This window comes from Macrobrachium nipponense, chromosome 49 (genome assembly GCF_015104395.2).
Source record: "Macrobrachium nipponense isolate FS-2020 chromosome 49, ASM1510439v2, whole genome shotgun sequence".
In the NCBI taxonomy this organism is placed as follows: Eukaryota; Metazoa; Arthropoda; class Malacostraca; order Decapoda; family Palaemonidae; genus Macrobrachium; species Macrobrachium nipponense.
In genome coordinates, this window is record NC_087224.1 from 11,959,702 (window position 1) to 11,977,153 (window position 17,452).

Here is a 17,452-nt window from a genome sequence, read left to right on the forward strand (position 1 = left end):
ATCATCAATGTGAACAAACTTTGGCCTAAGATACCAGAATTGCTTTTTAGGAGAAAACTATATCGGAGGCTCACAGGGAGTCTCGTATGAAAGATGAACATCCATGAATTATTTGAAGGCAATTGTTCAGCGCCGTCTAGTGAAAAGCCTACTCCATCAACATCATCAATGTTAACATATTTTGGCCTAAGACACCAGAATTACTTTTGAGGACAAAACTATATCTGAGGCTCACAGGAAGTCTACTGTGAATGGTGAACATTATGAGTTACTTTTAAGGCAATTGTTCAATGGCGTCTAGTGATTAGTCTACTCTGTAAACACCATCGATGTAAACACTTTGGCCTAGGATACCAGAATAACATTTTAGGACAAAACTAGTGTATCAGTGACTCACAGAGGCCTACAGTGGACCCCCAAATTCGCATTCTCGGCATTCACGGACTCGCATATTCGTAGATTTCTCTATGGACCATACCTACCAATTATTTGCTGGAAAGTCGCGTACTCTTGATATTTTTCTATGAGAACTATCCACAAATTACTGGATTTTCATATCAATTTCATGATTGAATGCATTTCTTGCGATAAGCACTCAAAAAACCAGGTACAGGTAGCCCTCGGTTAATAGCAGGGGGTTCCGTTCCCAGCCGATGCTGCCAAACGAAAATCACTGCTAAACAAAAATCAGCAATAAACAGCACTAAAAACCTGCTTAACAGTGCCGCTAACCAAATACTGGCTCCGTTAACCAGAGATTGGCGCTGCTGTTAACTAGAAATTGGAACTGCTAACCGGATATCGGCACCGAAAATCCAGCGCCACTAGACGAGCACCATAAAACCGGATAGCTGTTAACTGATGCCTCTTTTAACCGGAGGCTGCCTTATAAAAATTTTTAGTGGGTTTTTCTTGAATTTGAATTTACAAAATAGGCAGTTTTAAGCCTTTTTATACGGGTTCTAAGTAATTGCGGATCCTAGCTATTCGCGTGGGGATCTGATACATATCCCCTATGAATAAAGGGGTCCACTGTACTACTATGAATGACAAACATTCAAGAATTACTTTTAAGGCAATTGTTCAACGATATTTTGAATAGCCTACTACGTATCTATGAACATCATCGACTTAAAATCTTTGGCTAAAGTAAGATACAAGATTTATTCTCCAGAGTCTAGCTTTTAGCCTAAAAGAATGACAAAACATTTGAAAATCACTTACTAGCCACAAACAGTTTTCAAGTATTATATTTGGAAAAACTCTTAAGAGAAATTAATTATACTGTATGCACAGTGGTCCCTCATATTCGCGGGTGGTCTGTGGTACGCATCCCCGGCGAATGTTTGGAATCCATGAATAGTTGGAACCTCCATAAAAAAAAGAAGCTGAAAACAGCCTATTTTGGTAGGTAAAACTCAAGAAAAACCCACTAAAAAGTTTTACATTATACCTGGCATTTTAAAGTTTTATCACAAAAAATGCATTTTATGATTAAATTGATTACAAAACAGGAATTTCTGTATATTGTCATTGAAAACTGCTGCAAATAGGTGAATTTCTCGCAAATAATAAGTAGATATGGTCCAAAGAGAAATCCGTGAATCCGGAGAACGCAAATACGGGGGCCCCACTGTATGTAATAATAAGGCAAAACTACATACTGAGGGTTTAAAGTGGGGCCCCCATGTTCGCGTTCTCCAGATTTGCAGACTCACGCATTCGCAGATTTCGCTCTGGAACATAACCACAAATTCCCCCCCCTCCCGCTTTTTTTTTTTACCTATCAATTTCATTTTAAAATGCACTTTTTATGATAAAACTATTAAAATAACCAAGTATAAACGTTTTTAGTGTTTTTTCTCGAGTTTTTATAAATGTTTTTACTGTTTTTTTTTTTTTCCTGAGTTTCAACTATCAAAATAGGCCATTTTGAGTGTTTTTATAGGGGTTCCAACTATTGGTACACATCCCCCGTGAATAAAGGGGGACCAATGTACAACTAATCCTGGTAAACAAAATAATGTAAAGTTAAAACATATGAGAATTACATTTAGAACCGACTATTATTGTCGACTTGCAATAAACAAGAGCTTAGTTGACAAATCAACTACACAATAACAAAACAAGAACTCTTCTTGAGATTCCATGAAGGTTACTAAATACATATGGGTTCCAGTGGGATGTACACCACTGAAATCCAGTTAAACAACTGGAAAATAATGAACCGTTAATTAAGCTACCACCACTAAAGGTGTTTTTAACCCATGACGGCCGGAACAAAATTGAATTTTCTGCTTACCATCGTTCCTATTCTCTCGCTAGTGGTTCGGATGGTCGTCTACACGGGTTGGAAGCGTTACCCTCGAAATTTTGAATTCAAGCTGCCGTATAAGTGGAACTTATAGCTATGTAGTAATTACTTGTAAGTTACTTAAACAAAAAGGCATAGTTACGATACAAAGTACTATAGATAATACAGTGTACTAACATGTTTCTGTCAAGTTTCTGGAAAGCTAGATAAAAGACTAAGGTGTAGTGGAGGAAAGCAAAATACAAAAACTGCTTTTGCAAGGGCTGACAAAAAGAATGCAAAAAAAATTATGCATGTAAAACAAAACATTACGCCATGCTCACTTACAAAAGGCTAGATAAAAATATATAGTACCCAAACCTATCCCTGCAAAGTGCTACAACCACAAAAACAGCAACAAAAACAATGCACAAAGGAAACACAAAATTCTGACAGAACTAAGCTGATTGGCCCAAAAAAAATACAAACACACACACACACACAAAGTGACCCTTCACCAAAACTATCAATCATACTAACACCACTATTTTCTTAAACTATTTTACCCATAAAATTAACTATAACAAAATCCTGAAAATAAAAATATCAGAATAAATTATGAGTGACTGATAAAAACAAAGCAAAGAAGACGTTAGATGATTATAAAAAAAAAAATATAGTCCTAGTGAGATGTATATGTACCACTAAAGAGAAAGTCCATCAGACTCAAGACTAACCACTGAAATGAGACAGCTTCTCCAGCAAGGAAGATTTATAGCAACCAACTTTTATTCTACTTGTTTTTTGAGTTGAAATCACAAGTTTATAAGTTGGTCCTGCTCCCTACACCATGAGAACACTTGTAAATTAGCAGGCTTGTTCTTTGTATCACCACATGCAGGAGCATTGCTAAAATGGATAATGAATGTAGAATGAGATGGAACTGGATATACAAACATAGGTCTAAATGGTACAAAACCATTGTCAAGGTAGTGAGAGTGCAAAGATGACACTTTCCACTCCCCAATTTTCCCCAAGGTAGCGCTAACAGAGGCGCCCACAGCAATCCTATTACCAAACTGTTTCAATATCACTAAATATGATAAGGTAAATTTGCATCACAATGAAAAATACTTATACCAGACTTCAAAATTCCTAGATTCGTTGCACAGAAATCTACAGACACAAAAATAAGGGGGATATACGGTCGTTTACATCACAAAAAGCAAAATACCATCTATAAAAAATAAAGCGACACACATTACACGATGGATGAGTGCTGTTAAGACACCTCTCCAAGGCTAAAAAAGATAAGTTGTATAGGTGAACATCCATGACAGATGAACAGTAACTTAGATCCACTGAGGTTATGAGAACAGGCACACACACTTTTCTATGCTGCCTGCTACCCTAAACAACAGTAAACTTAAAAAATAACTTTAGTAATTTCATACGAAAAAAGACAAACTTATTATAGTGCTCATTGAGTGAGTCTAAAATGAAGTCCCGGGAACTCTACCTCTCTGTTTGTTTCTTTGGTTGATGGGGGATAGAAGAATTCCTTGATGTAGCCGACGAGGAAGAGCACGCCATAGGACAGATAGATGGTGAAGTTGGTGAATGGCGGACACTCCTCGATGTCCTTTTTCATAATTGTTGTAAAAAAATGTATTCCTTTGTAAATTTAGTGGAGGGAAAGTAAAAAAAAAAAAAAAGAAAATAAAAAGGTGCCGTTTCCAAACGACCAATGACAAAAATGGACAAGCTTAAATCAGCAAGCATAAGAGTCAAGCTAATACAGCCATATAACTATAGTATACCTTACCATTACAGCCTTAAACCTAGAATTTATACAACTGGATTACCAATTCTTTATGCTCTTTTCATGTTTACAAGTATTAGAATTTTACAGCTACTATAATATACTTACAAATCAAGTGTTTGTGTGTACAGCGAAAAAATCTTAGTCCCGGAATTAAGACCAATATTCACCAACTTCTAAGATTGGCAATACAAGATGAAAATGTGTGGCTATTATGCAACTGTATCAAAGATAACCGCATTATAAATTCATGAAAGATTCCTCAACGTAACTGAAAAGCCATACATTCTCCAATTACAGAAATTCAAATAAAGTCTTGAACTTCATCCATACAGAAATAAACAAAGAAGCAAACACAAGCAGGCTATGAAGGAACCTCAATCTCCTAATGCTTAATAATCTAAAATAAATCCATGCAATATTTTGCAGAAAAGAATGTAAATGCAAAACAGATCATGTCATGAATGCACAATCAATGCTAATCCATTAGCATGCACAACATTACACCTTAAGCACTAGAGCTGAAGTCATACAGTATATCCATGCTGTTACAAGACCTGATCATTCTTTAAATCAATCCCTTTAAAACATATCTATAATTCCAAATTGTGACGTTTTCAATCTGCGTTTTACTTACTTTCAATTTACAGGAACACATCTGGGTCATGCCTAAGAAAAGGTGCATTGCAACCACTGTGCACGGCAGTTCCTTTTATGGAGCTTTCACAAACTCCGGTTTTTCAGCTTTTGGTAAATGACAAAACTGAACTGCCATTTACAGTAACTAATTCTCAAACAAGCAACAATGTCTACACAAACACATACTATTCAAATAATAAAATATGCTCAAATGATATTTATTGTATGTTTATATGTTAGAACAATGGTTACAACTGCTTTTATTGTAAATTTCAAACATGTCATAAACACATTTAGAAATTCATGTTTACATTCAGCAATACAAAGTGCACAGGAACAAAATGGCATACCATACATCATCATGAAATTTAAAAGAGAATTTTTAACAGCATTTTTCACATGTAAAAAAAGATTTGATTACTTGTTAGTTACAAAAAAGTCCTCAAACTGGAAGCAGGTCAGAAGTTTACGATGTTATAAAGACTACGTGTAAACAGTATCATAAACAGAGCAGCATCGGAATATATGTAGAGAATATTTTCCATTAGTAAGTCTCAGTTTACTGGATTCAAATCATTCACTTCACTTTCTTTCATGCTGAAGAATCTCATACTTCCCTATTAGCCAAAGCTACTCACAACAGCTTTCTCCTAAAGTCTGTCACAAGCTCCAGTACCGGTCATGACACTCAGGCACCAAGGTGTCTGAGTTGCATCGGTTGGTGTTCACCCATACATGAATGCGCTAACCAAAATCACTAGTATTGAGCTTTTTACTCTTTAGCAATCATTGATTTCATACTTCTAAGAGCTGACCAAACCACACTGCTCTAATTCACTGACCAGATGACTAGCTATGTTTCTTCCCTCTTGTTCTGGTCTATTGTACTAAGGTGACATTTATCTTTATTTTCCCCAGCCATTTTTCATGACGTTTCCTTTGGTTATTTCACTCTTCTTGAAAGCTTATCTCTATCTACCTCTCACAACTGTTTATACTCTTCAATACCTGCAATTCTCTACCTTCCATCTACACACTATATTTACACTTTTTTTCATATCCATCAACTCAAGTCAGCTCACAAATACAATTCTGAGTTATAGTGAAAGGATTAAGAGAAGCTGGACCAGAAGCTCTTTGGGTTGGGAGAGGGAGAGGCCTCATCGAATACTATTTCTGTACCGAGAATCCTGTCGGTGCAAAAGGGTCTGTGTGTATGTTTTAGAATAGAATAGCATATAGAATTTAGGTCAAAGGCCAAGTGCTGGGACCTATGAAGTCATTCAGGGCTGAAATGGAATTTGACCGAACATAAAAAGGTCTGTAAGGTGTAACAGGAGGAAAACCTCGCAGTTGCACCATGAATCAATTGTTAGGAATGGGTGGGAAGTAAGAAGAAAGAAAGAGAACGTGACTGGAGGTAGAGTAAAAGGAATGATTGCAGCCGAATGGATGCTACAAAGAACCTGAAGTATGTAATGCTTACAGTGCACCACATGAGATGCACTGACTGCTTTTTCTCCCAATTGGGGTATATCTTTTATGATGTTGATTACACAATGGTTTTGACAAGATTGAAATATGGTCGGTCAGTCAAAATGCTACGAGGAACATTAATGAATCACAAAGATTAAACTGATAGAAAACTGTACAGTACTGAAATAGAACAAAGCTGCTGTAGACTGAAAATTGGCTACATGTAAGACTGTTGCCGATGGAACGGCCCACCTCTGAGAGGGGGATTTTGGAAAGGGAATCTCTAATTGGCAGAAGACCCGTGAATAGTGGCTTTCACTCGCCTTGTACTTTATACATGGCATCCTTAGGGTGCTTGTGCAAGGGTAGTAACCTCAGCATACCGGCTAGCTTTTTTCTCTAGTATATTTAGAACCTATTTATACTAGAAAAGGCATAAGCAGGATCCTTTTCACCGGGCGACACAGGTCTTCCCCCAGAAATAGATTTTTCCTTCGTCAAAATCCCTTTTCAATGGAAGGTAAATCTATGAGAAGGTAAACAGATGTGGGAAGTTGGTATTAACATTGTCTGTATGATGACAACACTACTGATTGCCAAGTCAGAAGAAAAGTTACAAGGCTGCTGCAGGAAGCGAATAGGGCCGGAGAGGAAAAAGGACAAAGGTAAATTCTGTATCAATTTAGTAAAGACAGGATGCATGGAAACGGCAAAGGCCCAAGAATAAGGGAGCTGTGAGCTCAATACATGTAGCAAAACAATTGAAATGGTCAGTTTTGTTTTGTTAGTAGATTGATAACATAAACAAATTGCATGTTGTTATGAAGTTGTAATGGAAATTCAGTACAGTATTGAGGAAGAAAAGAGGGCACTAGTATATTAAATGCAGTTTACCAAAGACAAATTCTCATTACAATGCAGAAAAAGACTGGTTCAAGTATATATTTGGTGACTTTTGTAAGAAAGACCTGAAAAAAGGCCAAATAGTAAGATGATCAGACATAAGCTGGAAGCAGCCTAAATATTGGACGAAGAGGAGACTTTTGCATTTCATGGAAGGACACAACCAAACTAATGAGAGAATTTTAGGTGTAAGGACAACAGAGATAACACTGTTAAAAACCATTAAGAGAGTAAACTTTCACTTCTGAGACAGTGCTCTGAAAAGAGGGTTGGGAGAGTGTATGTCCCGTCGGACACATCAATGGAAGGAAAACAAGAGGAAGCCAGTGGGAAAAATATTTATTTGTTTGTATGGTGTTTTAACGTTGCATGGAACCAGTGGTTATTCAGCAACGGGACCAACGGCTTGACATGACTTCCGAACCACGTCGAGAGTGAACTTCTGTCACCAGAAATACACATCTCTGACCCCTAAATGGAATGGTCGAGAATCGAACTCGCCGCCACCAAGGTGGTATTTGGATGTACGTAATAAGGCGTGACCAGAGGACTGATGGAGATGACAAGAAATAGAAGGCCGAATTCCATGATAAGTACCGAGAGAGATTACACTGACAAATGAGCTCTTGTGAGGAGAACCCCTCCAAAGTTCACCTGCAACATTTCTCATTTTTCCGAGTAACTCTGACTCCATCAGACATGTACAATGCACCCCACATGTACACCAAGTTCTCTCTGAGTTTTTTGGTGAGATTGTCCTTGGCTCCTTTTTGCTTTAGTCAGCTTCACTTCATCATGTCGCTGACAGGTCCCTGTAGGAATACTATATGCCTTTCTCTTGTGGGAGTCTAAAGCTCCAGCATAATGTTTTGCATCCAGACTCAGATTGCTTTGAATAACCTTTGTATGCCTCTTAATGAGGATATTCATTACTTCTCCAGTATATTCAGCAGTATCTAGTACCTCCAGTTTTTGTGCATTTTTAGCTTGACAGTCTTTGCATACTTATTCATTATAATGAACTCTAGAACACTAGGCATGGTGAGTGTTGGGCCCGAGTCATGACAGAAAAGCACACAGGTGAGGGATGCAATGGAGTAGGGCAAACTGGAGGAAGAGGATTCACAGGTGTAGGAGGTTAAGCCAGGGTTCAGAACACCAATAGTCATTACGCAGGACTGGACAATGCAGTAGCAGCCAGATACATGGAGTTAATCACTATAACTCCAAAGTAATGCTGGCCTAGTCAATTTCAGCCAAAGGTAACATAAGGCGAATAACTCAAGAAATACCAGGCATCACATTGCAAAAATGAGGTGGTTAGATGAATCTTCATTAATAATGATATAATCATTGAGATGTACAACAAGAAAATGTAATACAACACACTTGGCAGTCCTGGGACAAGTTGCAGAAAGTCTTGACAAGACCAAGGCACACAATGTTAGGGATGGATTTCAGTGGGTCTTCTTATTATTGTAACATTGGCCTTTGTTCCTTTTTCCTCTTCACACTTGACTCCCACCTATTCATGGATTTTTCTGTGAAATGTATATCCACTTTAATTGCTGAAAATTTACCAATCCACAGAATTTTTCAGAGAATATTCACTAATTGCTGCATTTTCATGTTATTTTTGTGACTAAATATATTCTTCATGATAAGATTATTAACCCTTAAACGCCGAAGCGGTAAAATAAAAATTGTCTCCCGTGTGCCGGAGGTGTTTCGGAGTGAGCGCGGAAGCGGAAAAAATATTTTTTTCAAAAAATCACAGCGCGCTTAGTTTTCGAAAATGAGAGAAGTTACAACCTTCAATTATTTATTGTTGTATTCTACATAAAATTGCGCACATTTTCATATACGTATAAAACTTTATGTAACGGCTAATTTAAAATGGTGCAAACATTACCACAATCGCACTTATGATTTTTTCGGAAGTTACCGCGCAGACGTAAGGAAAATGTTATTTTTTTCATAAATTCACCATAAATCGAAATATTGTGCTAGAGACTTCCAATTTGTTTCAAAATGAAGGTAAGTGATTGAATATTACTAGAATATAAGCGTTTTAGCTTACAATTGCGTTTTTCGACCATTTCGGTAGAGTCAAAGTTGACCGAAGGTTGAAAATTTGTCACTTATCATTTTTTATATGAAAATATTTCAAAATTGATAAAAGCTACAACAATGGGTTGTTTTTAGTTGTATTTTGCATGAAATTGCGCACATTTCCAAAAATAAAACTTTATGTAACGGCTAATTTTAAAATGGTCCAAACATTTTCGGCCATTTCGGTAGAGTCAAAGTTGACCGAAGGTTGAAATTTTGGCATTTATCGTTATTTATATGAAAATATCTCAAAACTGATAAAAGCTATAATCATGAGTATTTTTTTGTTGTATTCTACATAAAAATGCGCACATTTTCATATATAATACTCCATGTAACGGCTAATTTAAAATGGTACAAAAATTATGTCAAAGTGACGAAATAATTTCCAAGATGTATCACAGATACTTTTTAGTGCGGCAAGAAAGAAATTCGCGCTTGCCGCGCTGCGTAACGATTGTAAACAAAACAACACCTTGATCCGTGAACTCCCAGCATCCCCCAAGGTGCGTGATTCAAGAGTTTTCGGCTGGTAGGCCTAAAAGTATTTTTCCGCGAATTTTAAAAAACTTTTGTATGTCGACGTAAAATACGTCCAGTCAGCACCCGAGAGACAAAAAATGTTGACGTAAAATACGTCCAGTCGGCGTTTAAGGGTTAAAGCAGGCACGAATACGCACTTGGGGGGGGGGGGGGGGGGGGGGGGGTTTGGGGGTTTGGTGCTTGAACTATCAAAATAGGCAGTTCTAGTGCTTTTAGAGGGGTGCTACGTATTTAGCTATTCATGGGGAGTTGTGGTTACTATCCCAGCGAATCCTGGGGGTCGACTGTACACATATTCTTTCCTGAATTAATCTTCAAGTCTATTCATTCCTGCGAATTAATGTTTTTTTTTTTACAGAGTTACTGTCAAAATTTCCTCTACTTGTACTAACCTTAAGCTAAGCGCGTTATCTTTATTTGCATTTACTTAACTCCTAGCAGCTTCACAAATTTTTCCTTTTATATACTATTATGATTTTTGTTTTTTTCATATTTACTACCATTTTGATATTTTAATATCTTGAGCTACATGAATCAATCTTTTTCTTATCTTATTACACGTAATGATCTCTATCGCTAGTGCTAGCCTTTGGGGGAAGATTAATTTGTTCTATGTATAGTACATCGTAATGTCTGCCATTTTAATTGTGATTGCTATTTTAAAATTACCATTACTTGGACAAGTTTTTTTTATTGCCATCACTTATCTGTTCGCAACCAGTTCCCTTTTGCCAGACTTTGGGGAAGGAGGTTATCCTCATGATACTTACTAAACTATATACTTGGATATTCTGATAATCTTCCTTTGACATGTTCACAGGTATTAAGTGATTTTTATATTTGTTAAATTCACAGTACAGGCGGTCCCGGTTATCGCCAGGGGTTCCGTTTTCGGCACCATTAACCGAAACTCGGCAATTTATGGACTTGCGGCGCCAAGTTTCGGTTAATGGTGCCATAACTCTATTTTCGGCTAACCGATACTCGTCCCTTAGCGCCATAAACCGGATTGCCATTAACTACGTATAATCTGGGGCTGCTTGTATTGCTTGCCTTGTGCTCTCATATCTATACAGGCAGTGGTGCATCAGTTAACGTCGTTCTGGTTTTACAACGCCTGGCTAACGATGCTGTTAACCAGAATTTTGGCATCAGTAAGTGGTTTATCAGTGTTGGTGAGCAGTTACAGCACCACTAAGCAGTTTATTGGCACTTACGATGTCGTAAATGCCATTTATTACTGTGATTATTGTGGTTTTTTGGTTATTGACGATTTTTGGTTATCGGCACTCAGTTGGGAACGGAACTCCCACTGTTAACCAGGGACTGCCTGTATATTAATTTATTTTATGCTTATTAGGTTCTTGTTGTGATTCTCCTATTGTTACCTTAACTGCACCTCTGTTTCCTCCCAGGAGTGCACGACCTACAGTTTTTCAGGTCAAACTTGATATTGCCCTTGTATAATAATTCTGTTTTCCCTTATGTGTGTAATACAGTGCTGGAATGTTGGTCTGGTATCTTGGAGCTTAAGGTCTCTTACTCTTCAGATGCACAGCAGCCCTGTCTCTATCTCTTGAGTCTTGCCTGAGAAACATTCTGCCTGACCCTCTTTCTTCCTAGGAAGGAGCAGCTGTGTGAGAGGTTATTCCTTCCAGATCTTGTCCACTTTACAGATGTCTCCCTTTCCTTGTGAATGGATGGATGTATGAGATTTAGGTCTAAGAATTGGGACTAAGACCCAAAGGGTCATTCAGCCCCATCATGAGGTATGATTATGAGCAATAGTTGTGTGTGCATTATTTGTGGGAGTACAAACTTAATGAAAACTCAAGACAATTTCATAGTGCCACTGGATGTAAGGTTCAGGCTCTTTACCTGCCATTCTTTCCTTTCTCTACTGGGCTCTTGGAAAATGATAGCCCTTTCTCCTCGTTCCAGACTGAACCAGTTTGATTGCCAGAGGTGTCTGTAACCTGTTCAGTTTGGGTTTTGTTCTGCACTCACCCAATGAAGTTCATTAAACCATTTTAGGTTGGGGGTTACATTCCATATTCATCCAATGAAATGGATTCATCTCTCTGAAAATGATTGTGCTGTGTTGATAACATGCCAAAGTTTCTTTGTTTCCTCCAGTTAGCCTGCTGTTTTGCAGGTGATGGCAATGACTCCCCTTCCTTCCTTGAGGTTTGGCTCTTCTCTCTGATGGGTCCATCTCACTTGTATGCCTCTCAGGATCCTGTGTCTTTGATCAACCTTATGTCATCTATTTAATATGCTTGTCAGGGTATCTTTCTGCCTCTCATGTAGTCAGGCGCTCTCATTTTTAATGTCTGATAAGTTCAATGTTCTGCTGTGCTGGTGTCCTGGAAACTGCCTTCAATCTTTGTTTTCCAGGTCTCAGTCCCTCAGCCCTAATTCATGGTTTGCATTTAACGTTATCTCACCTTTGTGGTATCTAATCCCAAGTTTTGTTACATCTTAAGGCATACGTACTTAGGAAGTGCATCCTTGAGTCCTCTTGTGATCTGGTCATCCCTTGGGTTCCCTTTGCTCATGTCTGAGAGTTGCAACTTGCACATCCAATTGTTTCAGTTTCTGCCACGTCTCAAGTAATTCCAGTTCTTCTCGTTCAATCTCTAAGTTCCTGGTTTCTTGCTTACCCTGGTCTTTGGTTCCTGTAATACCAGCTCCTCTGCATGGAACATGTCTTGGCATCGCCAGCTCTTCAGCCTTCCTTTGAACAGGCTTCTAACAGTACAGAACTTTTTATGCTAGTTCGCCCTTGGACGACCAGGGTTCCAAGGACTTCCGTTAGTCCGAATGATGTCTTGTCACAGGGCATCTCTGTCTTTCTTGCTGTCATTCTGGCTACTATAGGCCACAATCTTCCTAGTATATTCATTTTTGCCCTTACCTCTTCGAAGTGGTTCAGTTGGTTTCACAACTCCTCCGACCTAACTTCTCTTCCCAACTATTGGGGTTTACAGGCTACTTTAGTGGGCTCTGGATTTTGTGGCTGGATGGAGGATCTGAAGTTGTGCCTAAAGCAATATCTCTATAGCCGTCTCACCCTCATCCGAGACTCCCTTGTGTCGTTGGAAACTTACTCTCGAACTTCTCTTTTGAGTTGGCTTTCATGGTTTCCTCGTTGTGTGTATTCAAGGTTTCTCCTGCTCAGGAGCAATGCCAACTGATGTCAAGCATCATCCTCTTCTTTGGTGTTTAACAATCCCAAGAGGTGTAGCTTGAACCACTTGCATTTATACTTTATGGCTTGGTACGTGTACTATCTGGGGATATGACTTCTACTGCATCCATCACTTGCAGAAGTTGCTTGGATTTCTGAGGACATTATTGACTGCACTATCTACATGCAAAGAAGTGGACTTACAGCTTTCATTTGGGTTTTCTACTCTCTCTAGTACCTTGCATCTACCAGATGGGGATTAGCACGGAAGAGAAAGAAAGACGTTGCAGGCAGGCAGTCATTACAATTTATAAACATAGCAATCTTCAGATTTTGAGCTCTTATGTCCAATTTGGTTTTAAAAGATCCTCTCAAACCAATTTCAATCCATATAATATTCACCTAACCCATAAATATCTAAGAACCAATGTTTCAGGTTATTTCATATCAGATCAGTTAGCAAAGCATTACACTACCCTTGACGCTTTTCCTCTGTCTTCAATACTGTCTTTCATACTTTGGGCCATTCTTCCTTGCTATCCCTTTGGACAGAATTAAATAATATGCAATCTGTTTAGTAAATGGTCAGCACACATACTTCTTTTCTGTATTCAGTCTTCCCACCGAAATGTTACCTTAATTTCTATGGGTAATCCATTAGTTTGGCCATACTAATTCTGAAAAAGTGTCCATCCTCCTATTAAGCAACATCATAAAACATCCACTAGACTGTCAATTCCTGGACTAGTTTGTTTCAAAATGGAAATGTTAAAATTATTCTATTTTGTGGTACATCCTTTCCTTCGACTGCAAAGCTTTGAGTTTGGATTTACGTACTATATGTTCATGATACAGAGAATCCCCAGTATTCACGTTTTCAAGATTTGCAGACTTGGATATTCACAGGTTTCTCTATGGAACATAGCTAACCATTATTCATGGAAAATTCACCTATTTGCGGTATTTTTCACTGAGAAATAATCACTAAATAATGTATATTTTCATAATTTCATGACAAAGTGCACTTTTTGATATAAAACTATTAAGCATTTTTAAGAGGGTTTTTCTTGTGTTTGAAATATAAAAATAGGCAGTTCCAATAATTTTTTGAGGGGTTTCAAGTTTTCAGAGATTTCAGCTATTCATGGGGAGGGAGGGATCTGGAATGTCCCGAATATGGACAGTTTACTATATGCACACCATCACCGAGTAAATGGCGGAATTGTCATTACTTGGCTGTGCCACACGACTCCTCATTACGTAGGTGGACCTACCATTTCCTTTAGGGTAGACCTAACTCTTTTCCCTATCGTCATTTTCCCACTAGACCTAAGCTACGAAAATAAATTACATAAAAAAAAAAAACATCAGGTTGCCCACTCACTCCACTTGACTTCATAATCAAAACAAAAATGTTGTCATTTGGATTTCACTACATTTTCAGATAATCTCTCTGCCTCCTAATATTGAGAAAATAATATAGTTTATTTACCTCTGTCTGTCTACAATACCTATAGTATTTGGTGTTCTTAGTAGACCAGAGTAATCCAGTCCTAAATACTTTTTATCTTGGCTGCATAAACCTTTGACTACAAAGTTTTCAACTTTTCATAGGATTAATAGAATATAGAATTTAGGTCAAAGGCCAAGTGCTGGGACCTAAGAGGTCACTCAGCACTGAGATGGAAAAAAAGAGAAAAAATAAAAAAAAGTTTGTAAGTTGTAACATGACACAAGCCTTGCAGTTACAACATGAATCAGTTTTTAGGAGAAGGTGGAAAGTAAGACGGAAGAAAGAGAATGTGAATGGAGGTAGTACAGTAAAAGGAACAAGAGAGATTACACCCTCAAATAATGCCTACAGTGCACCACATGAGATGCACAGACAGCACTAACCCCTTGCAGGATTCATAGGATCATGCAAATGAGGTTTCTTTGTCAAGTTATAAAGATAAAATGAGAACACTTAATTTTTTGGCAAATGTGGTTGCAGGAACCATTCAAATCTCTTGATATCTAAACCTTTGACTGTTACTGTTTAATGTAATCTCCTACTGGAACTGAATCTAATTTAGCTAAACGCCGACATTTACTAAATGAATTATTAAGTATCATACTTTTCTCCCTCTCGTATGCCCCGTAACATTTTTCTGCAGAATTTCTACGTCACTACTTTTCTACCCATGCGTCCTTTGTTAAGGAATGAACTACACACAGCTTTACCACCAATATTTTCTTTTAAGCAGTCTCCGGCTTACGGTGGGGGTTCCATTTCAGTGGCATACCTTAAGTTAATTTATACCATAAGTCATTTTCTGCCATCAGTGATTATTAATCAATAGGCGCCATAAGCACTGTTAACGGCGCCTAACTAGATACCTCTTCTTGTTGTTTCATCGGCACTTACGGCACGATAACTAGATACGTACCTATTCTTGATAAATGTATTTGAACGCTGTAAGTCAGTGCTCTCATAAATTGGGGATGACCTGTACACCCAACATTTTGCAAGAAAGAAAATGCTTTTAATATTCTTAAGCTTTTACATGAGCTTAAAATGGACATCATAGGCAGTCCCCGGTTCTCAGTGGCCTCGGTTATCGGGGATCCAGTTTTATACTGCTTGTCTAGTGATGATGATAACTCAATTTTTGGTGCTGATCCCCAGTTTACAGCAGATTGGTATTATTGCCAATTTTCAGTTTTCAGCAATTTTTGGTTAGTGTAGTGTCACCCCCTTTGCACTTAACCCTTAAACGGCGAAGCAGTATTTTAAAAATCATCTCCCGTATGCCGGCGGCATTCACGAGTGAGCGCCGAAGCGGAAAAAAGTTTTCTTTTTTAAATCACAGCACACTTAGTTTTCAAGATTAATAGTTCATTTTTGGCTCCTTTTTTTGTCATTGCCTGAAGTTTAGTATGCAACCATCAGAAATGAAAAAAATATCATTATCATATATAAATATTAGGATATATGACAGCGCAAAAAATAATTTCATATATAATTGTATACAAATCACGCTGTGAGCAAAACGGTTAAAGCTAACGAGTTAATTTTTGTTGTTGTATTGTACACTAAATTGCGATAATTTTGGCATATAACACATTGTAAAACGATCAAGGCAAAACAGAGAAAATATTATCACAAAATGATGCATGAATTCATAACGCGCGGACGTAAAAAAAAAGCTGTTTTCAAAAATTCACCATAAATCGAAATATAGTGCTAGAGACTCCCGTTTGTTGCAAAATGAAGGTAATTGATTGAATATTACTAGACTGTAAGTGTTGTGGCTTACAATTGCAGTTTTCGACCATTTCAGTCGAGTTAAAGTTGACCGACGAACGAATTTTTTCTATTTATCGTTATTTATATGAAAATATTTCAAAACTGATAAAAGCAACAACCATGGGTTGTTTTTGTTGGATTCTACATGAAATTGCGCACATTTTCATATATAAAACTTTATGTAATGGCTAATTTAAAATGTTCAACCATTACAACAATCAGATGAAAAATTTATGATTTTTTCGGAAGTACCGCGCGGACGTAAGAAAAATGGTTTTTTTTTTCATAAATTCAAAATAAATCAAAATATTGTGCTAGAGACTTTCAATTTGTTGAAAAATAAAGGTAAATGATTGAATATTACTAGAATGTAAGAGTTTTAGCTTACAATTCCGTTTTTCGACCATTTTGGTCGAGTCAAAGTTGACCGAAGGTTGATATTTTGGCACTTCTCGTTGTTTATATGAAAATATTTCAAAACTGAAAAAAGCTACAACCATGAATTGTTTTTAGTTGTATTCTACATGAAATTGCACACATTTCCATATGTATAAAACTTTATGCAACGGCTAATTTAAAATGGTGCAAACATTACGACAAAATTGATGATTTTTTCAGAAGAGTTACTGCGAGGACATAAGGAAAAAGTTTTTTCATAAATTCACCATAAATCGAAATATTGTGCTAGAGACTTCCAATTTGTTGCAAAATGAAGGTAAATGATTGAATATTACTAGAATATAAAAGTTTTAGCTTACAATTGGGTTTTTCGACCATTTCGGTAGAGTCAAAGTTGACTGAAGGTTGAAATTTTGGCACATCGTAATTTACATAAAAATATTTAAAAACTGATAAAAGCTACAACCATGAGTTGTTTTCAGTTATATTCTACATGAAATTGCGCACATTTTCATACGTAATACTCCATGTAACGGCTAATTTAAAATGGTGCAAAAATTATGTCAAAGTGACGAAATAATTTCTGAGATGTGTCGCTGATATTTTTTGGTGCGAGAAGAAAGTAATTTGTGCTTGCGCGCCTGGGTAACGATTGTAAAAAAAACAACGCCTTGATCCGTGAGCTCCCAGCATCCCCCAAGGCGTGTGATTCAAAAGTTTTCGCCTGGTAGGCCTCAAGTATTTTTCCGCGAATTTTAAAAAAACTTTTTTTATATCGATGTACCA

General features: G+C 37.4%; 1 protein-coding gene across 3 annotated transcripts in view; it reads right to left on the bottom strand.

The window, feature by feature from the left end:
* The window catches only part of LOC135205330 (serine palmitoyltransferase 2-like), a 176,467-nt gene that overhangs the window by 106,066 nt on the left and 52,949 nt on the right, over window positions 1-17,452 (bottom strand). For 2 of the 3 annotated variants that reach the window (XM_064235776.1, XM_064235777.1), the window contains exon 3: window positions 3,813-3,935. The exons of the other annotated variant lie outside the window; for it this stretch is intronic. In XM_064235776.1, coding sequence (XP_064091846.1) covers window positions 3,813-3,935 — 123 coding nt within the window. The remainder of the gene's footprint in view (window positions 1-3,812; window positions 3,936-17,452) is intronic. 3 annotated transcript variants of the gene reach the window in all.